The sequence below is a fragment of the Oikopleura dioica genome, chromosome 1 (genome assembly GCF_907165135.1).
Source record: "Oikopleura dioica chromosome 1, OKI2018_I68_1.0, whole genome shotgun sequence".
Lineage (NCBI taxonomy): Eukaryota > Metazoa > Chordata > Appendicularia > Copelata > Oikopleuridae > Oikopleura > Oikopleura dioica.
In genome coordinates this window covers 3,799,457-3,819,023 of record NC_137291.1, presented here as the reverse complement: position 1 = coordinate 3,819,023, position 19,567 = coordinate 3,799,457, and the positions used below count along the sequence as shown (strand labels likewise).

General features: G+C 41.8%; 6 protein-coding genes, 1 long non-coding RNA gene and 1 other non-coding gene across 8 annotated transcripts; 4 read left to right on the top strand and 4 right to left on the bottom strand.

The window, feature by feature from the left end:
- Window positions 1–937: 937 nt before the first annotated feature.
- LOC145710465 (gap junction beta-6 protein-like) lies at window positions 938–3,818 on the top strand. The gene is made up of 7 exons (XM_081788224.1): window positions 938–1,091; window positions 2,427–2,674; window positions 2,722–2,837; window positions 2,882–3,049; window positions 3,093–3,191; window positions 3,235–3,412; window positions 3,543–3,818. Exons 1-7 carry the CDS (start codon window positions 1,027–1,029, stop codon window positions 3,587–3,589), a joined length of 921 nt encoding a protein of 306 aa, XP_081644350.1. The 5' UTR covers window positions 938–1,026; the 3' UTR covers window positions 3,590–3,818.
- A 455-nt stretch (window positions 3,819–4,273) lies between these two features.
- LOC145702111 (kelch domain-containing protein 10-like) lies at window positions 4,274–5,877 on the bottom strand. The gene is made up of 5 exons (XM_081779323.1): window positions 5,735–5,877; window positions 5,195–5,690; window positions 4,941–5,151; window positions 4,629–4,824; window positions 4,274–4,587 (listed from the first exon to the last, which is right to left on the bottom strand). Exons 2-5 carry the CDS (start codon window positions 5,455–5,457, stop codon window positions 4,316–4,318), a joined length of 942 nt encoding a protein of 313 aa, XP_081635449.1. The 5' UTR covers window positions 5,458–5,690; window positions 5,735–5,877; the 3' UTR covers window positions 4,274–4,315.
- A 57-nt stretch (window positions 5,878–5,934) lies between these two features.
- Window positions 5,935–8,577, bottom strand: LOC145702099 (replication factor C subunit 5-like). Its single transcript, XM_081779312.1, has 7 exons — window positions 8,076–8,577; window positions 7,229–7,444; window positions 6,942–7,035; window positions 6,714–6,900; window positions 6,300–6,458; window positions 6,147–6,254; window positions 5,935–6,097 (listed from the first exon to the last, which is right to left on the bottom strand). The coding sequence occupies exons 1-7, from the start codon at window positions 8,284–8,286 to the stop codon at window positions 5,981–5,983; spliced, it is 1,092 nt and encodes a 363-aa protein (XP_081635438.1). The 5' UTR covers window positions 8,287–8,577; the 3' UTR covers window positions 5,935–5,980.
- Window positions 8,578–11,220: 2,643 nt separating this feature from the next.
- On the top strand, window positions 11,221–12,278 carry LOC145711621 (uncharacterized). The gene is made up of 2 exons (XM_081789310.1): window positions 11,221–11,348; window positions 11,598–12,278. Exon 2 carries the CDS (start codon window positions 11,601–11,603, stop codon window positions 12,276–12,278), a length of 678 nt encoding a protein of 225 aa, XP_081645436.1. The 5' UTR covers window positions 11,221–11,348; window positions 11,598–11,600.
- Window positions 12,279–12,674: 396 nt separating this feature from the next.
- Window positions 12,675–13,431, top strand: LOC145711620 (uncharacterized). The gene is made up of 3 exons (XR_014135197.1): window positions 12,675–12,784; window positions 13,191–13,244; window positions 13,286–13,431. It is a non-coding gene; the product is annotated as an uncharacterized LOC145711620 (long non-coding RNA).
- A 2,133-nt stretch (window positions 13,432–15,564) lies between these two features.
- Window positions 15,565–16,595, bottom strand: LOC145710852 (putative oxidoreductase YxbG). The gene is made up of 4 exons (XM_081788561.1): window positions 16,332–16,595; window positions 16,148–16,279; window positions 15,920–16,108; window positions 15,565–15,874 (listed from the first exon to the last, which is right to left on the bottom strand). The coding sequence occupies exons 1-4, from the start codon at window positions 16,567–16,569 to the stop codon at window positions 15,609–15,611; spliced, it is 825 nt and encodes a 274-aa protein (XP_081644687.1). The 5' UTR covers window positions 16,570–16,595; the 3' UTR covers window positions 15,565–15,608.
- Window positions 16,596–16,712: 117 nt separating this feature from the next.
- Window positions 16,713–16,784, top strand: TRNAW-CCA (transfer RNA tryptophan (anticodon CCA)). The gene has a single exon. It is a non-coding gene; the product is annotated as a tRNA-Trp (tRNA).
- Window positions 16,785–16,798: 14 nt separating this feature from the next.
- On the bottom strand, window positions 16,799–17,379 carry LOC145711619 (uncharacterized). The gene is made up of 4 exons (XM_081789309.1): window positions 17,294–17,379; window positions 17,151–17,249; window positions 17,017–17,105; window positions 16,799–16,974 (listed from the first exon to the last, which is right to left on the bottom strand). The coding sequence occupies exons 1-4, from the start codon at window positions 17,377–17,379 to the stop codon at window positions 16,799–16,801; spliced, it is 450 nt and encodes a 149-aa protein (XP_081645435.1).
- Window positions 17,380–19,567: the final 2,188 nt, after the last annotated feature.

Genomic DNA, 19,567 nt, shown 5'->3' with positions numbered 1-19,567 from the left:
ACAATCTGAATTACGGAGTAGCAAAAGATTATGGAGGTTTGTCATTTTTTCTAAATATTTTAACAGGTTCATCAAAGAATACAACATGGATGAGGCAATGAAAAAAGCTCTCGACGATTTGACCGAGATTCATAAAAGATGCGAAGCTCTTAACGGAGAATACGAAAGGAAAGGTTTCAAAAGAGACAAAAGTCAATCAATTGTAAATTTAAAATTGATACGGAAAAATAACCCCTTTTTTCTTAAAAAACCTTTCAAAGCAAAATGCACGGAAAACAAAAAATAAATTTTGATCAACTTGAAGCTGGACTCTGCGAAATTACGACAACAGCGCCGCCAACTACGACAACAACGACGAAAAAACCGACAACAGCAAAAGAAGTGACCAGCTCAGCTGCTTCTTTTTCAATCTTTTCTATCCTTTCTTTGCTGCTTGTCAAACTTTTTTGATCAAGAACTCATAATAAAAACTTAGAAACAAACCTTTCTGTTCGTCATCGAAGGCGATGGAATTGGAGATATCATTTATCAAGCGCAGTAAGCTCTCGCCAATCGACGAGGCTCTCATAACACTTAACAAGCTCTTTGCTTTCAGAAATATCCTTCTACGCTCCACTACATTCTTCATAAGTGCTTGTACACAACAAAAAACAAACTAGAGAAAATTAGAAAACCATTTTTTCACAAAAATCGTTCTTAAAAATCGACAGAACTAAATTCAGGAAAGTGAAATTCGAAAAATAATTATAAAAAAGTCTGCGAAAGGAGTGTCATTCTAAAACCGCGGCGCCTCCACTGAAGCAGGCAAAATCCCTCAGTACATGTTTATAAGTGCGTAGTGGAGCTCAAAAAACTATGCATCCCTTTTTCTGCGCGGCGTTCGGCCCGCTGGGCACGATGATTCTGTCGCATTCGTGGCCAAGAGCCAACATTCACCGCCCGGTAGCTTGCATCTTGCCAAGTTGACAGAAATTTCGAAATTTCCAAATACAGACACGAGACCACAAATAGAAGAAGAACAGTAGGATGGACAGCTTGCAAGTGATCTCGGAGAGATTGCTCAAATACTCGACTCCTTTTGGACATGTCTGGTAAGATATTAGCGCGACAGATTGGTGATTTTCATGTTGAGGGGGCTTAAAATGGAGAAAATTTAAAAGTTCTCAAAAATTTATTTTTGGTCAACTTCTTTGAGAACTTGAATTTATCGAAAAAACTAGAAAAAAGCCTCAAAAAAAAAAACTCAATTATTCGTTATCTCGTCATAGAAACCAAAAATCACCCTGGCTCGGGGACTTGGCATATGTGAATGAGATTTTAGACCAAATCCCCCCATGAATATATGTTTCTTTTATTTCCTCTGAACAGAATGTTTACTTAACGCTCGTCAAGTCCCTCAGCGCCGTCGAGCCCGCTATTGATGAAAATTCAAACGCCAGGCCACTTATAATCAGAGTTTGAAATGCTCGCAAATGCTCGCGAGCGAAAAGAGCGAGAGCAAAAATTTATCATTGCCCTGAGAGCAGGGGAGCGGGAGCATGAAAATGAGTTGGCTCGAGAGCCAAAAGAGCACGAGCCCAAATTTGGACCCGCTCGCGAGCGCAGAGAGCACGAGCGCATATGTCAGAAATGCTCGGGAGCTAGACGAGCGGGAGCGGCTGCTCTCGTGCTCGCCATGGAATTGACTCACGAGCGGCTCGCGAGCAAAATTAAAAGAGTAATTTTTTTGCATAATTATTCACTTTCATAAATAAATTTCTTTGCGGATCTATTTTTGGTGTTTTCGGTTTTATGTTAGCTTCATTAGGTCCGTAATCTCGGCAGATAATGCGAAAAGCCGAGAGTAAACAGATAAAACATGCCCACCGCGAGGTGCTAACTCCTGTGACAGAGACTCATATGGAATTAGTCACGGGGCCGCCGAATCATTTTAGGCCCTTGAAAGCTGCTCGCGAGTCAGATTTTTCAGCTTGGGAGCCAATCGAGCGAGAGCAAATTTTGACCAGTGCTCGAGAGCCAAGAGAGCGAGAGCGCGAAATGAAATGCGCTCGCGAGCGCAAAGAGCGCGAACTCTGAAATAAATGTGCTCGGGAGCACAAAGAGCATCATGCTCGTGCTCGCTCGCTCTCAAGTGAGCCGCTCGCGAGTCACGAAAATTTCAAACTCTGCATATAATTATAATTATCAAAACATACGTTTTTATAGATATTGAAATAGAGAAAAAAAATAAATGGACACGGGTGCTTTTGGAATTTTACATGCTACTTCACAGAGATTATTGCATTATTCAACTCCAATGGGCATTGCATGGTATTTTAAGGGGGTAGACATCATTTAAGGATTTTTTCTTTAAATTCTTTTTCAACTCTTTTTGAGAGGAATTTTTTCTCAACTCTTGTCGAAAGTGATCTTTAATTTCTTTTCAGGGTCGCCTTAACTTTCCTCTGCCGACTCATCCCCGCCGTCACCATTGGCGATGCTGCATATGGCGATGAGCAGAGCGACTTCGAGTGCGTCACCACTCAGCCCGGTTGCAAGCAAATGTGCTACACGATGTTCGCACCAATCAGCCACGTTCGATTCTGGGCGATGCAGATCCTCATTCTTTCTTTTCCTACCATGATCTTCTCGATGGTCGCTGCTAACTACAACGCTACATATGAATTCCTCAAAGGTAAAAAGACTCGTTTCGTATCCCTTTTTTTCATTTTCAATTTCAAGCGCAAGTCGAAGGTTATGAAAAGTCCTTCACCGATTCGGCCTCCACTCGAAGCTACCAAACCGATCCAAAATACGTTTTGTACTCCAACAAACTTCGAAAATTCAAGACCAAAAAGGTGCAAACCTTTCTCGTTTCTCCTCCCCTATTATTTCATTCTAGCGCCGAGCAGTCGACATGGAAGGAGTCGGCGGAACCGAAGACATCATCTGGGCTCCAGCTTTGAAGCAGTGGTACGTCATTCATCTCTTTGCCAAGCTCGTTCTTGAAATGATCTCCATCTACCTCCTCTATCTTCTCCAAGTTCAGCAGCACATCACCTCCGGCGTCGTAAGAGATGAAAATCAAGAATCATTAATTCATTTCATTATAGAGCGGTTTCTGGAACGTCTTCGATGTCCCCTTCAAATATGCCTGTCGATTTGGTGACAAAGAATGGCAGAATGGATACGATAACTTTGCCTGCTCCCAGGTAATTCTTTGATATAATTGAGTGATCAACCTTCCTTCTTCAGGATGACAACATTCCATGCTGGGTTTCTCGACCAAAAGAAAAGAAGATGTTCCTAGTTTACATGCTCCTCATGAATTTCGTTTCCGTCGCCATCGTCCTCTGCGACTTTTTCTACGTCCTGTGGAAGGTATCCGTCAAAAAGCACAGACAGCGAAAGCAGAAGAAAGCTCTTCAAACTGGTAAGTTATTCTTAGCCGCGCGCACTTGAGATAAGCGTCTTTCGTTTCGTAAATTACCTCCTATCTTGAAAATTGGGCGGAGGCCGAATGGAAGATCTAATTTCCACGTCAATTAAACCCTTTTTTCTAGAAGAAGTTCCCCTCGCCATCGTTGACGAAAAGCCAGCCGAAGAATAAATGCAAAAAAAACGAAAAATACAAATCGAGAGCCACCGCAAAACTGACAATTTAGAACAAAAAAATCATCGCATTCCCCCACTGTCAATTCCAGCTTTTTTCACGATTTCTTTATTTAGACTTTTTATCTCTTCCGCTTCTCTTTGAGTGGAACAAAACAGCTCTTTCTTTACCTCCAGGTGCCTTTACTCCTACAAGTTCTACTAGACTGGAATAAATTATAGACTTTTACATCTGACTCTCTCTTTCTCGTTTCTTACCTCTTGAGACTCTGGTCTAAATGGCGATTAAGAGGTCTGGGCTCGGCGCCCTGCGTTGAAAACCTGAGTCAGGTTCTGGAGAGTTTATTTGAGAAGCCGCTTTGCGGCTTCGATTTTGAAAACGCCGCTACGTGGCTTGTCATATAGACTCTTCAGAACCTTACTCTTGTTTTCTACTTAGGTTGCCCAGCGCAGAAAGAGGTTACGCAGCGTTAATTATCATCTATGAAAACATACCAACACACTCCAAACAGCGTGCAACTATGGTATAAACGAATTAATAAAGTACCAATTAAAAAATGCATCATACAAAGAGCTAACCAACATAACTTGCGTCGCACTATTTTTAAACAAATTCATAGTCTGCAATTTCTGCCAAAACAGCGAATCGATGATTTCATTAATTATCCACCAACCGCTCGATTTTCATTGGTTTTACGTTTTTTTATTATTCGTAGCAAAAATATTACAAACAGGTAAACTTGGTCTTTTCCTCTCCGAAATGCCGGTATTTGACCTTTTTTGAAAGCGTTTCCAACGAACCTGGTTGAATGCGCAGTCTAGTGAGATCGTTGTTTCGTTTCCCGTTTTTGTTGTTTCCGCCGAAGACGAAGATCTCGCCATGCTCGAAGGCGTAGACGGAATCGTGGAAGAAAATTGGCTGTGGCAAGTTTTGCTGGATTTTTATCCAGTTGAGGGTCAATATTTTCGGGTTGTATTTTTCTTCTGACAGTCGCTCTAAAAGGATTAAGATTTAGACGTTTTGGGAGAAAATAAACCTGGATTTATGTCGAGCTTCCAAATAGCATCGGAGCATTTTGACGTTCCTGCTGCTCTTCCTTCTCGTGAAGAAGAAAGAAACCCGCCGACCATGTAAATTGTTGAGCCGTCGATAGCCAAAGAGTGGCAGCGAACGTCTGGAGGCTGGAACTCGCGGATTTCGAGATCGTCTGGTTCTGATATATTCGCTTTCAACTAGGAAAATGGTTGACTGCGGGTGTAAGCAAGATAAATAAGCAAGCTTTGATAAGATCAAAAGCGCCAGTTTGGCCTTCCACTCAATAATCAGTGAGAAAACCGTGCATATTCACCTGTGTCCATTTTTTCTCCAACGTGTCAAAAACAAATATTCTTCTTGAGCTAAAAACCTCCGCGCTCGTCCCGCCACCGATCATGAAGATCCATCTCTCCATGTAAGTCACGCATTCTTGTCGATAGCGTCCGCTTGGAACGTCGTCTTCTTCGTTGAAAATTACAATATGATCGAAAACTCGCTCCCATTTCTTTTCCCCAAGATCGAAGCTGAAAATGATGATGAGGAGTTGAGTAAAAGAGGTCCATTTACCGATTAACACTGTTGAAAAACTGTTGCCCCGCCGTGCCGCCAATTATATACAACGAGTCTTTGACGATGACTAAGGAGTGGCCGTAGACGCCTTCGGGGATGAAGTCGTTTTCTTCGTTAAGATGATCGTCGAGTTTTGACCAGCGACTGAGCTCTGTGTCGTAAACATGCAGGTTCTTGCGGATTGTGGTTCCAAAGGGCAGTTTTGAGCCGCCATGGACGAAGATGTATTTACCCAGGAAACGGTTAAAGATGTTGCTCATTTTCTAACGTACAATCAACTGATCTGTAACCGTACCAGAAGAGCAGAGAGCATGAGAGGCCATTGTTTTCGGCGGCTCTCCTTCCACTTCCATTTTCTTCCAGTTTGACAGCATCGGGTCAAATCGCCACACTTCTTTGTCGACTATTTCCATCATTGGAACTCGTGGGCCTCGCGAGAGCGGGAGAAAATGAACGTAGCCCCCAATCAGCCACAAGTATCCATTTATGAAGCCTAAATTTTTTCCATTAAAACGAGACTTCTCAAAGTTCACTTACAGAGACGATGGCCAGATCTGGGATGAGGAGTGGGGTTTTCTTTGTATCTGAGTAGCCCAGCAATGTCTCCTTGAGCAAGAAAGGATTCTACCAACAATCTGTCGATATTTTCCATCTGAACATCTTAGGATTTTTAGACAAATCTAGTTGAAAATGAGATGAAAATGATGTGTTGATAAGAGGGCAGTGTAAGTTATTCAAAAATTATCCTAAGTGAGATTTATCAGTGTCTGTGATTGTTAACAGTTACTCTTCCATTCGTGGGACGGTGTTGCGGACTTTGGAGAACGCAGCGACGATGACCGCGAGCTGGATCTTCTCGGACGCGCCGATGTTCAATCGGTACTCGATGTCAGCAAGCGTCTTGAAATAGAAGAGTCAGTGCCTTTCCTTGTTCATAGAATGGTCTTACCGAAAGAAGCTCAGCTTTGGGAATTTCTGGCAAGTCTGCTTCGCAAACTTCTTCGTAAAGATCGGTCAAGACGTCGTTCAGCGCCAGTCCATTTTCGATCATCAATTCCTGAATAACCATTTAGAAAGAAAACGCTCTATTACAAAAGAGAACCTGAATATTTTCGATGCAATATTTGATGTCCTGATTGAGGAGCCATTCCATCAGCTTTCGGATGTCATTTCGATTCGGCCGGCCTGTAACTTTGTAAACGATATCTTCCGTAACTTTGTTGAACGCCAAATGCGAGGCTTGCAAGATATTCAAGCTTCTATCAGAACGGTTCGAGACTTGCGGCTTCGCATAGTTTTACAAAAAAGCCGCGCAAAGTAACGCTCTTATTTTGCTCCGGCTGAGACTCAAGCAGCTTCTCAATCTGCCTGAAAACTGAGTCAGTGTTAAGAGCAGCTTTACGGCCTTTCAGAACGCTGACTCAGGTTTCTACACAGGGCCTACGTTCGTGTCACAGGTTCTTGTCGCCTGAATTTACCCCAAACCGAAGAAAGGAGTCAAATAAAACCGTTTCCTTCGCATATCTCCCTCCGCCAATTTGAGCAGCAGTTCCATACCGGACTGGTCAATGTTGATTCCTTCTTCTTCTACGACGTGGTTGATTCTCGGCATCATCTGGTCCTTGCTCAGCGGCGCAAAGCGAAATCGAGTGCAGCGACTTTGAATCGCCGGAATCAACTTGCCCAAGTAATTGCAAATCAAGCTAAAAACGCGTTCAAAAGTGGACTTAAATTAGTTTTCTACCAGAATCGAACGTTTTTCGTGTATTTTTCCATCACTCGCCGAAGAGCAGCTTGAGCATCGCGGGTCATTGCGTCGCATTCATCAAGAATAATCACTAAAATCGCAAATATGAGTAAAATTGCTAAAAATAAGCTCAAGCACTACATAGAGGCTCGTAATCCTTGTTTGATATATATCATTGGATTAAAAAATCGCGGGGTTACTTGATTATTGTCGAGAAAATCGCGCTTGCTTTCGGCTTTGGAAAACGTGACTTTAAATTTCCGTAGAAACGCGATAAGTCTTACCTTTGAAGCCTTTGCAGTGAAGAGAAGCAGTCGAGGCAAAGTTCAAAATCTCGCTTCTGACGACTCCGATTCCTCGATCGTCCGACGCGTTCAGTTCCAAAACCATTTTCTTGAAATTCTTGACGCCGTAGAGTTGCTTCGCCACTGCTAGAATTGTGCTTGTCTTTCCCGTGCCGGGAGGGCCGTAGAAAAGAAGATGGGGAAGCTGCTGGTTGTCTGAAAAATGACTTTAAAGAGGATGAAATGAAGATGAAAACTAGGGTCGGACCCCTTACTAAGGTTTCCTTAGTTACTAAGGGTAAGGGTTTTGATTTTGATGAAAATCAGGAAATGCCTAAGGAAGGACTAAGGGCCATCCTTACTAAGGCCTTAGTAACCTTAGTAAGGAATTGATAAGGTACGATTTGCAAAAATGTTCTTATTGATGAAAATAGCAGTCAGTAAGTTGGCAAGAGACATTTTTCTTAAATTCCTTCACAACTCGTCCTTAATTTCTTTCCTTACTAAGGCTTTTGAAAAGGTTTTTTGATAAAAGCGTTCTCCAAATGCGTAGGCCGTCGAAAAAATCCTTTTAAAAATCCTTAGTAAGGAAAGGAATTAAGGAAAAATCGCTAAGGATTGAAGATCCTTACTAAGGATCTCTGAAAACTAATAAAGGAAGTATGGTAAGGATTTTTTTCCGCCGAAATCCGAAAAAGGGTAAGGAAAAAATCCTTACCTTACTAAGGAAAGGACCCTTAGTAAGCAAAAAATTAAGGAAGGAAGTCCGACCCTAGGATGAAAAGTGCTAGCTTCTTTATACAGTAGATACTGTATCCCATTTAAATGTCGAAGGTAGAAAACTCACCGATGAACTTCTGAATTGTAGAAATAATTTCCTGGTGTGAAATCAAATCATCCAGCTTGTTGGGTCGATATTTCTCCACCCACGGAAGTCCGATAATCTTCGCGCTCATTTTTCTCTCTTTCTCACTCTGAATAATTAAAATACTAACATCATGTCTTTTCACTAACAGGTTTTTAACGTTTTTGAATACTTTCCACTCAACATTTTTCATTTCTCTCTTTTGGAGAGTAATGTAGAGTGTCTGTAGTATGTTAAATAAGCTTTTGGTGTCATTTGCACCATTGGTGGTGGAGATATGACGTCATCAATCTTGAGGTCTCTTTTCATAATGCATTTTGATGACGTCATTACTCCACCACCAGAATAGCTATCTACACCAAACCTATTCAAATCACGTAACTAACCTCTGAGCTACATCCTGCAAGTTACAGAACTTAAATATCTCAACCCAGTCAAAAGTTACAAGAGTCCTGCATCAGTATAAAAAAAAACCTGTTACTACAGTATTCCATCTTCCAGTAAATATGCTTTCTTTTCTCTTTTTTTGTCTTTTGAGCTTCAGTCGTAAATTCTCGAAAATGGGAAATTAACATCAGCGCGCGCTCTGATTGGCTCGCTCGTGCATTCAAGAAATTCCTTTGCTCGAGAATTCGGGCTCACTCGCCCCAAGAAAAATGATTTTGCTCCTATTGATGGTGAACATTTGATAGTTCCGTCTATTCCAATTTATTTCTCAGTATCAATGAATGTTTCAGTTTTTCAGTACATAATAATTTTCAACAGTTACTGTAAGGACGGGATTTAATTTAGAGTAGAGTCGACTTCCCAATAGTTGTATGATTTCAATCATTGATTTGCCATCTGGTCCTGGTACTTTCGGGGCTGGTGAGCCTTTTCTGGGTTGTTTTTCTGATTTGATACGGTATCATTGATCGGTCAACGATTCGAGTACATCGTAGGAGTTCTCATTTTCGTCAGTGTCATCTTCGTCGGTGTCATCGATGACGATCACCGGTGTTTTCTTTGCGGGAGGCTCTGAAGACTCTGTAGCTTTTGCGCCTTTTCTGGGTTGTTTTTCTGATACGGTATCAATCATACTTTTTTTATCTATCATTCGAATACAACCCAAACTTCGTTGGATTCATCCTCTTCGTCATCGATCACGATCACCAGGTCCTCTGTTTTCTTTGCGGGAGGCGCTGATGACTCTGAAGCTTCGAAACTTGTGGCCTTGGTTGGTAAATGATGATCCAATGAGTAGTACTCATCGGAAAGTTCTGCCATTGTTTTGTTGTAGTCGTTCAATCGTTTCTTTGTTTGGCTCAACCTTTTCCCCTATTCCCATTACTAAAAGTAGTTAACCCTCGAGCCATTCCTTAGCTTTATCTCGTTGTTCTTTGATGGCTTCTATCTTCTTTTGATTGTCGGTATCAAAAACTTCTTTTTCCCTTTTGGCTTTCAGTTCATCATCAAACAATTTGACGAGAAACTCATTCTCTTCGCGCATCTTCGCTTTCAGCACCAGCAGAGTGTCGATTATTCTTATGATTGTATCAGCGTTGGCCAAGAGTTTCTCCATTTTCAAAGCTAGCTCTTTCGACTCTTGCTCAGCCATTGCTCCCTTTTTTTTGGAATACGAAAAACAGACAAGGAGATTCCTTTTTATAGCCACATCTGATCATTCCGAAAGATTCTTCTCCGCTCAGGAGATTGACTGATTTTTGGGGATGCTGCGCGAAAAAGCATGAAAACAGAGTCGTGGATTGAATTACGAAACAAAGCATTTGTGCATCAATTGTCAAAAAGGAGATTGTTGATGGACCAATGAGGGTTTGTTTTGCAATTGGATGGACGACTCCATTTTCTTGTTGACGGTCAGTAATAATGACTTCTAGTCAAAATTGCTTCCTGCAACAAGGTCATTTTAATTCGATGTATTACATCGTGTTTTATTGTTGGTACGCTTCTGTTCAGCTTATTCCATCAATTCTTTCAAAGAAGTATTTTTCATTTGTTTTTTTTTCAAAAATATTATTTTATTAAAATATTATATTTTCAAAAAATATTAAATATTGGTAAGTTCGGGCGAAATCGTGAAAAGCTGCAAAGCTGCTGTTTTTGGTAAATATGAAAATGTTTAGCTTTAGCGGTCGTGTTCTTGGTGACACTGACCGCAGAAAGTCCTAAGGACGGAAAACTTGTAAAATGAACGGTGCAGAATCGCACGATGAATATTTTTGTTATTTGGGTATTTTTGAGCTTTCTTGATATTGTCTCAATTTGGGTCAGATTGACCTCTAAGTGCTCTCTTTTGGACTCAGGAACCTGTGTAGAGTCCTGAGTCAGGGTGCTGAAAAGCTGATATTTCGGCAAAGCAACGGTAGCACTCTACGGCGTAGAGTCTACGCGGCTTTGTTTTTGAAAAAGCCACTATGCGGCTTTATACAGTGAAAACTCAAAAATTGGCCGGTTTTCAGATCCAAATTTCCGAAAAAAGCGGCCAAATTTTGAGTTTTTTGCCGGGTAGCCAAGCTTCCTCTTCAAAAAAGCAAAGTTTCGAAATTTTCGAATATGGGCATGATTTTCACGTTTTTGATGAATTTTATTCAATTTTTTTGCTTGTTCTAAGTCATTTTTATCAAAATAAAGTTATTCTAGATGATTTAAACGCTTCAAAATAGCTAAAAATGGTCAGAAATACCATAATTTGGGTCTATTTTGATGCAAATTTTTTTATTTTTGAAAAAGCGGCCAATTTTTGAGTCTTTTTGAGATTCAAAATTCAGCCAATTTCGATCAAAACCGGCCAAATTTCGAGTAGGCAAATTTTGAGTTTTCACTGTATTAAAACTCTTTCAGCCTTGTTTCAGGGCCTTGAGTCAGGTTTCAACACAGATATCTTGGCCTAACAGCATACGTCAGCAATTCCTGATAGAAAGTGCCTGGTAGACAAGACCACGAAGCATCAGCTTTTGACTGAGAAATGAGATAAGCGGACAGGTGAATAAGACTTGTACGAGAGTGAATTCAGCATCTCGTCAGCGATTGGCACAAGCGTACTTGCGTCTTGCTCATCATAAAAACTGCAAAAGTTTCGTAAAACATCGAGTGACGATTGGCACACTTGATAGCGCGCATGCGCCTATCACGCGCCACCACCGCCAGAAATGGTGCTCTCGGAAACAGTATTTAAGCGCGACTCCGATAAGAAATCTTCACTTGAAATAAATCAAGCAACCAAATCTAAAGAAGTCTTCTTCACAAACCGATAAGGTAAGGGATCAAGAAAACGAAGAGAAGAGAAATCGAGAGATATCCTAAGAGCTAAAGAGTAACGCTCATTTACGGCAAACACGATAAGAGAGGCTTAAAAGATAAGAAACGTAAAGCTCTCTAGAGGTTTATTCTTTGTCAAGAACTCGAGAATTTTCACAGCAGACACTCTAGTTATCTACAATTAAAAAAACCTTCTTTTGAAGCCTTAATTGTTCAATTAATAGCTATTTCTCATGCCTTATTTAGACCATGAAGCTTTTCTCCGTCTTCACCTTCGCCGTCGTCTCCGCCTACCCCACCAACGATACCCAGACCGAGCAAGTCTCCGACCAAGTTCCCCAGGTCACGAACCAGGTTCCTCAGGTCTCCGACCAAGTCGCTCAGGAAACCAACCAGACCGCTCAGGTTTCCGACCAATACGCCCAGGTGTCCAACCAGCTCCCACAAGTCTCTGACCAGCTTCCTCAGGTCTCCGACCAGGTCGCTCAGGAAACCAACCAGACTGCTCAGGTCTCCAACCAACTCCCACAAGTCTCCGACCAGGTCCCACAAGTCTCTGACCAATACCCCCAGGACGACACTCAAGTTCCACAAAACTCCACTCAAATCGAGCAGATCTCCAACCAGTTCCCACAAACTTCCGACCAGGTCCCCCAAGTCTCCGATCAACTCCCCAAGACGACAACCAAGTTCCCCAGAACTCCACTCAAATTGAACAAATCTCCAACCAGGCTCCACAAGTCTCCGACCAAGTCCCCCAGGGATATTAAAAATCCTTCTTCAAAAAATCTGAAATTTGACAGCTCTGTCCCCAAAGAAATGATAATTTACTTTCACGTTCTGTACACGAGTTCTCAAGTCAGCAACAATAAACAACAAAATAATCTTTCCATAATTTCGTCTCTCTCTGTTTTTATTCAAAACTAAGCAGAATCGGACAGATATTATTGTTGACATCATTCGCAATTCGACTCAAAATAGCACGCTAATGATTATTTTCCCCAAAGCAGGCTTCGTAAAGAATTATTCTTAAGGGTGTCAACAACTCAATTTTGCAGCCGTTGCTCTTTTCCTTCCTCGAGGGAGCCCATTTTGCAGCGTTTTTAATAATAAATCGTTACGGTTTTAATTGCACTCTATCTGTCAACCGCGCTCATTTGCCATTCCAATAGCATTCGCATAAAATTAACGATGCAAAATCAGTCCTGAAAGATATGCGGTTACCGAAGTAACCCCACTTGCGGAGACGAATTCGAATAATTATTAATAACCTTAAGATTTAAATACTTTTTCTGAAAGGAGAAGAACAAGGAAAGTTGAGAATCGAATCGGAAAAGATATGAAAACGATATGGGTGGTCTTTATTGCTTCGATGACGGGATTTGCTGATGCGAAAATTACGAGAGAGGCAATTGATAATTGCGATGACTTAGGTGACCTAGAGACATTGAAGGCATTTTCTCATCATTTTTCAGGGGGTGCTTCACCTCCTTAAGATGGGCTCGGCAACCTGTGTAGAAAACCTGAGTCAGGGTTGGAAAGAGCTGATATGAAAATCCGCGCAGCTAGAATTCGCTAGAAATTTTTCTAGATTGTAAGGTACCATAGGTAGTATTCGCGAAGCCGCTTTGCGGCTTCGTTTTTAAAAAAACCGCTGCGCGGCTTTTCATCTCAGCTATTCGAGACCCTGACTCAGGTTTTCTCCACAGGTTGCCGAGCACAGTCTTTTAGGGTGTCCACGGCCTGTCGAGTGAAGAGACTATTCAGAATAGTAGTGGACTTTTTACTAGTAACCCTAGAAGCGCTTGAATATTGCATATTTTTTAATATCATTTTCAGAATGCTTGAGCAATTTGATGACAGAATCTTTTGGCATGCAAAAAGCACCAAATTGTAAGTATCAGTTGAATAAATTAATCTACCGAAATTTCAAGCTGACGCTGGCTTCTTATCAACATGGATGTGGTACGATCAAATTCGAAAAGAACTGGCCCGCCAAGTCCTGACGAAGAAAAAACGAGGCGTTGGCAATCTTTATGCAAGTTTAAAAAATATTCCTCATTTTGAAAACCGCAATTAATTTGGATATTTTAAACTTGGAAACAAGCAAATGATGAAGACTGCGAACTTTGTCTGATGAACAAAGCCTCATTTCTGCTCCTACTTCCGCAAAATTTCTTTTAATTCTTTCTTTTCCGATGCAATAATAAAAAAAATATCTTGCAGCAAATCCGTTTATTAATCATTTTTTACGGGTAGTTAGTAGTTGACAACATTTAAAGTCGGAAGCTTCGTTTTCTGAGGAGGAAGTTGCTCATTGATCCAGTGTCGTCATCGTAAGGGGATGACATGTAGTTTTTGTAGTTCTAAAATTCGATGTTTTCTAGGTTGGGAAATTTCTAGAGCTGAAATGATTGTCGAAAAATTGAATAGACAAAAATGATCAGGAAAAAAGGTGAGATTGGCTAGGGTTAAGGCTGTGACGCCCTTATCTAGGTCTAGGAGACCTTTTTTGGATCGCCGTTGACGCCCTAGAATCTTGCGGCTAGATTCAGGAGCCCTAGAATTCTTACCTCAGTGAGATCTCGCTGCTGGAATCGAGATTCGGGAAGAAAACTCGCGGAAACGGAAAGAATAAGTGACTAAAATCGGGTCAAAATTAAGGATACCGCGAGTATCAAGATTCTACTAAAGCAATTTTTCGTTCAGAATAAGAAAAGGACTTAATTTTGACCCTGTTCACAAAAATCCAAGAATCATCTTTTTGAAAAAGGTTCTTTTTTTTTGTTCTTGATCTAAAAAGACAAGTGAGTTTTTTTAATGATTTGTATCCACAGCTCCCCTTCTTTTATACTCAGCGCTCAAAGGCGCTAGCCATATGATTTAATTAATTGAATGACGGGGATAAGAAAGAGCCGCGTTTAAAAATGCATCGTTGAGGTTGCAAGATAATTGTTGTCTAAAAATCCCAATAGTACCTTGACGGGTGCCAATGACGAAAATCTTTAATAAATGCTTTTGTTTTTACTTTTGCCACTTACATGTCTACTGCTCAGTTCAATCCGGTACTTGTTGCTGCAAACTGTTGCTGCATCGGAGAATAAGGGAATGAAAAGGTTAAGACTCGTATGGATACAGATAGCTCCGACACTGACCCCAATTCCATGAAAGAACAAAGCAAGTCTACCTCGTCCGGAAAATGATCGTTTCAGGCAGAGTTCCGGAGCAGGGCAAACTGGCCAAAAAACTGGGTCAGATTTTTGTTAGAACAAAGGCCTACTTATAGTAAATAGCAACTAATAGTAGTTTTGGCAAATCAAGGTGAAAATAGAAAAAAAAACACCATTACCGCAGTTATAACGAACGAACGACGGATACATTTTCATTTTATAATGCACTATCTTCCGTAGATTTTTATCTAAGAGCACTCAGGAAAGCGCCTTGCTGAACCTTTTGGCTGAAGATTCTCCCTGAAAATTTAATTATTTTAACGTCTGTGTTAAAATCAAAGCTTCTTCTTCATCCTACCAGCTTGGCAGGTTTCTCGCGAGTTCGCTTTTTTGCGACGCGAAATCGCTTCGCACTGGAGAGACAATTGCATGCAATTTGATATTCCAGATTGTAATGGAATCAAGTTAACCGTTAATCAAAACGATTATCCAACATGCAAAGACGAAAGCTTCGATATGTCATCGTCGATTTCAAAGTGCATTGCTCATCCTTGTTTAAACCAAAACCAGTGAACCAGATATTTACACTGTATTTCTGTCGACTTGTAAAAAGAGCAACCTAGAAAGCCGCTAAACATCATGTTTTGGATCAATTTTGCGTCAAGATCACAGAACAGGCGAACTTCCAGAATTTAATTAATCACCTTGATTAAAGTCTGCATCAAGCATATTTTTCCAGATTCAGCAACTTTTGTGTTTTTTTAATGATTTTATGTACAAAAGAGCCCTAAACTGGGACCTACGAAATCTTCTCAATGAACTTCTTCTTGTACGAACCAAATGCTAGATAATCAACTTGCCAATAAAGCTAACGTCAATTAGCTATTGAATAACTGCTTCCTTCAGTCAATCAGAAAACCGGTAAAATAAAGAAGTGTCATTCAATTACATCATCGAGGAGATCCACTGACATTTCTCTGATATGTCCACTCAAAATTTAGTCAAAAAATGCATGCATTACATTTTAATAAGGGTAAGTTTAGACAGAGTTCTTTGAGTTCATCTTCAACTGGGATGATCAGGTGGTTTATTTTTTCATCCAGTAGGGTTTGCTCAATTTAGTCATAAAAGCTTCATCAGGAATCACTCCTCGTCCGCCGTCAATTGTCAAGATTTGCCCAGTAATGCTCTTCGCCTCATCTGAAGCGAGAAAAACAGCCGTGGCAGCGAAGTCTTCTACGTCAATGATTCCGCCGCCGACAGGAGCAGCATTTCGAACGCACTGCTGCATTTCCAAATTGCCCACTTCTTCGTCAAAGTAGATGTTTTCCGTCATTCCTGTTCGGATCACACCTTTTTGAAAAGTGCGTTAAAAGCAAATAATTGGAAAAAACGAACCTGGAGCAATCGCATTTGCCCGAACTCCCGAATGCCTAAATCCATGAGCTGCTGTGTACTTCGTAAAATGAGCCAGTCCTCCTTTCAAGGTCCCGTACATCGTCAAAAGGAGAGGAAAGGTTGTTGTCCCAGATGCGGAAGAAGTATTCACCACTGCGCCTTGTGTTTTTGACAGGAATGGCATCGCCGCTGAACTTTTTGTAAGTAATAAAAGCGAGAAAAGATAACCTTGTGTGAGAAATATAGGCGCTTTGAGATGGATGGCGGTGAGCTGATCGAATGTATCAGGGTCCAGTTCGCCGATTTTTCCCGCTCCGATGACTCCGGCGTTGTTGAAAAGTGCATTTAGTTGACCATGCTCTTAAGAATATTAATATTAAAAAAGAGAAACTACTTTGCTGCTAAAGTTTACCTTTGATGACATTTTCCATGAGCTGTTCAAATTGGGAAACATCCGACAAGTCGATATCATGAGCAGAGACCTGCATATTCTTCTTCTTCAAATACTCGAATTCTTCCGCCAAGGAGTCTGTATTCAGATCGACCAGGGCAACAGCACAGCCTTCGTTTGCTAGTTTTCTGCTGATCGCTCGTCCGACTCCACTGGCAGCACCTGTAACTAGCGCGACTTTATTCACGAAACGGGACATTCTCTCTAGGTACTTTCTCGTTCCCTGCGTTTTTCAATGGATTCTTTCTTGTTTGAATTTTGCGTTTCGAAATGACTCATTCAACCAATACAAGCATGCATCTATTGCCGATATATTTGCACCAAGGAGCGGCGCTGTCAGCTGACTCCTTGGCGCAACGGTAGCGCGTCTGACTCCAGATCAGAAGGTTGCGTGTTCGAATCACGTAGGGGTCAAACTTTTTGAAATCTTATTCAGCAGATTTTTCAAATTTTCGACGGAGATCTCGGACAGAGACGCGCGATGAAATGTCTGAAAGCGAATGACTAGCGGGTCGATTACAGTCGGTGAAGGAGGAGAGCAGGGTGAGCTCGGAGTTGAGCGGAGTTTGGTCTTCTTCATAGTAGTCGTTGTCGGGCATGATTTCTAGAGGACGGATTTGTGGATTTATTTGATTGATTATCTTACCTTTCTTCTTGGAAGGTCGAAGATAGGAGCCAGGAACGGATAAGGAACGAATTGGCTTGGCTGTCTTTGGCACGACGAATTTAGTAGGACTGAAGTTTGAGAGAAGCTTAAACGGCTACCTCAATAAGGAATACCTGGGAGTTCTATACGGCTCAAGCTGTTTCTTATTTTCTTTTGCATCAACTGGCTCTTGGGCCAACTGCTTGTCGAGGTTTTCATTCAATTTTTGTAGCCTCAAATGACCGTTTTGTCAATCATTTCTCGATAAAGAACAAACCTGTTATTGAGATTTTCAGCGAGAACAGTGCAGTTGGATAGTTTTTCTGTAAGATCTTCATCGGCTGTTCCTCGACTAAGCAGCATTTCATAAAGCTCATCATCTTCTATTTCCACGCTAGAATTCCACTCAAAAAAGTTTCGAAAAGAAGAAAAACTTACTGAAGTGCTTCTTTTGAGGAATGTGTTGTGGTTCACGAAAAAAGCCGATCCTGATTCTATCTTGTTTTCATGTTTTTCTCGCGCAACGTATTTATGCGGAGCGCGCTGCCACTTTTACACACTTCGTTCTCGCTCGCTTCTCGGAGCACTACAAAATATACCAGTTTTCTCTACGCAAGAACCGTGTTCAGTTTTTGCAGCTTATTCGAGAGCCAACATAAATGGTACCAGGACTACTAGAACCCTCGCCCTTCATCTAAAAAACTTCGATTTTTTATTGTTGGAATCTCGTCTACTCTTCGCTGGTAGAGAACGAACGTCACCTGGCCACCTCTGGACATCCCCGCCGTTGTTTCCTTGCGCTCAACGTTGGCTACGACAACAACCTCTCTCTCGCTGGTTTACTGTTAGCTGGCGCATGAATCAAACCGCGTACGCGCGTCACTCTTTACTCGTGTCGAGTTTTCGGCACATAAAGAGTGCCCTAAAAAGGTAGTTCAACCGTCTGAGCCACTTACCTCGATTTTCTCGTGCTCAACGCCGTCAACGTCAGTTTCAACGCGTTCGACCTCCCCTCAACTCCTTTCTCCGTTGACACATGGAAATCTCCCGCCAAAACCTCACATCTCAAACGGCACTCTGCATCAAAATCGCCAACGTCGATCTCACGAGCGATCTTCTCTCAATCTTCGAGTCCTGGCCACATCGCCACTCAAGTTCAACTTAAATCTCGCGAGAGATCTTCCCGCCATCTTCAACTTAACAGTTTGACCTCCGCTCAACTCTACTGACATGATTTTGATCGCCGAAACTACAAAAAAAATTTTAATCTCTTCACCTCTTCACCAATTCATATAAATACTAACAACTACAAATACTACTCCTCTCTTCTCAACTCAACTCTCTGCTCGTCCTCAGCTCGGGGGGTACGATGCATCCTTCGCTCGCTTCTCCTGTCTCTCATCTCTACCCTGCGCTCGACTCAAGACGCACGAAACTCAGCTGATCGACTTCGCAGACTCTCAACTACAACTCCGACAATTACTACGTCAACTACTTTGACAACTACAATCTCAACTTCTAAGCCCAGTTTTCGTCCTGGCACACCTCTCTCTTCCAAGCCCAGCACTCGCCCTGGCAACCTCCTCAACCTCAATCAACTCTCACCAAGCCCAGCTCAAGCCCTGGCACTACTACTCAAATCTACCAAGACCAGCCCTACTCCTGGCAATCCTCACCGCTCTTCAAACCCAGCTCTAGCCCTGGTACTACTTGCCTCTACATCTACAAGCCCAGCTACTGCCCTGGCAATCCTGACTTCTCTCAATCTCGCCGCTACCTGGCTTCTCTCTACAACTCCAAATCCAGCTCTCGCCCTGGTAAATCTACACTTACAACTTATCTCTAGTTCTCTTCTTCTACAATTTCACCCTGATCGCCTGCTTCTTCTCTTCCGAATCACCGTGCTCGTGCTCAAAACCTGCGCAGCGCGCCCAGTCAACTCTACTCATCACCCTAGAATCATCATCGTCTGGGGGGCTGTTGTGGTTCACGAAAAAAGCCGATCCTGATTCTATCTTGTTTTCATGTTTTTCTCGCGCAACGTATTTATGCGGAGCGCGCTGCCACTTTTACACACTTCGTTCTCGCTCGCTTCTCGGAGCACTACAAATATACCAGTACTTTTTCCTACGCAAGACCGTGTTCAGTTTTTGCAGCTTATTCGAGAGCCAACAAATGCTTCACGAGAACTTTCAAAAACGGTTTCGCCGAAAGGGTGTTTTTGATAATTTCAGCATCTTCCCTTCTTTTCTTTTTAATTTTTCGTTTCTTTGGCTTCTTTGATTGACTTTCCGGCCTTAAGAATCGAAAGGAGGATTCCTCGGAGCTCGAGAATCCGTCAATTTGAGCATCATTCATTCTTGATGGTGACTTTTCGTCTTCAATTTTGAGAAAATTTCGAAGGGTTTCGATGTTTCGGCGACTTAAGGGTCTACCAAGCTTGAATTCGAAAATTATAGCAAGCAATCTTGGTCGGAATGAAACTTGATTTTTTTCGCTTGGTACACCCTTAAGGATCTCCGTTCTTTTACCGACGACTTTCTGTAAGTCG

Bases quoted from the DNA above. Each gene is read 5' to 3' on its own strand.
- LOC145710465 (XM_081788224.1), top strand. From the start codon at position 1,027: ATGGACAGCTTGCAAGTGATCTCGGAGAGATTGCTCAAATACTCGACT. The intron at 3,050-3,092 runs GTAAGAGATGAA...ATTTCATTATAG, and splicing joins AGCACATCACCTCCGGCGTC to AGCGGTTTCTGGAACGTCTT. The intron at 3,192-3,234 runs GTAATTCTTTGA...TTCCTTCTTCAG, and splicing joins ATAACTTTGCCTGCTCCCAG to GATGACAACATTCCATGCTG.
- LOC145702111 (XM_081779323.1), bottom strand. From the start codon at position 5,457: ATGAGCAACATCTTTAACCGTTTCCTGGGTAAATACATCTTCGTCCAT. The intron at 5,152-5,194 runs GTAAATGGACCT...CATCATTTTCAG, and splicing joins TTTTTCAACAGTGTTAATCG to CTTCGATCTTGGGGAAAAGA. The intron at 4,588-4,628 runs GTTTATTTTCTC...TAATCCTTTTAG, and splicing joins GAAGCTCGACATAAATCCAG to AGCGACTGTCAGAAGAAAAA.
- LOC145702099 (XM_081779312.1), bottom strand. From the start codon at position 8,286: ATGAAAAATGTTGAGTGGAAAGTATTCAAAAACGTTAAAAACCTGTTA. The intron at 7,445-8,075 runs GTGAGTTTTCTA...GTCATTTTTCAG, and splicing joins TACAATTCAGAAGTTCATCG to ACAACCAGCAGCTTCCCCAT. The intron at 6,901-6,941 runs GTAGAAAACTAA...ACGCGTTTTTAG, and splicing joins ACGAAAAACGTTCGATTCTG to CTTGATTTGCAATTACTTGG.
- LOC145711621 (XM_081789310.1), top strand. From the start codon at position 11,601: ATGAAGCTTTTCTCCGTCTTCACCTTCGCCGTCGTCTCCGCCTACCCC.
- LOC145710852 (XM_081788561.1), bottom strand. From the start codon at position 16,569: ATGTCCCGTTTCGTGAATAAAGTCGCGCTAGTTACAGGTGCTGCCAGT. The intron at 16,280-16,331 runs GTAAACTTTAGC...AATATTCTTAAG, and splicing joins CATGGAAAATGTCATCAAAG to AGCATGGTCAACTAAATGCA. The intron at 15,875-15,919 runs GTTCGTTTTTTC...CTTTTCAAAAAG, and splicing joins GGCAAATGCGATTGCTCCAG to GTGTGATCCGAACAGGAATG.
- LOC145711619 (XM_081789309.1), bottom strand. From the start codon at position 17,379: ATGCTGCTTAGTCGAGGAACAGCCGATGAAGATCTTACAGAAAAACTA. The intron at 17,106-17,150 runs GTATTCCTTATT...CTCAAACTTCAG, and splicing joins GAGCCGTATAGAACTCCCAG to TCCTACTAAATTCGTCGTGC. The intron at 16,975-17,016 runs GTAAGATAATCA...TCCGTCCTCTAG, and splicing joins TCGACCTTCCAAGAAGAAAG to AAATCATGCCCGACAACGAC.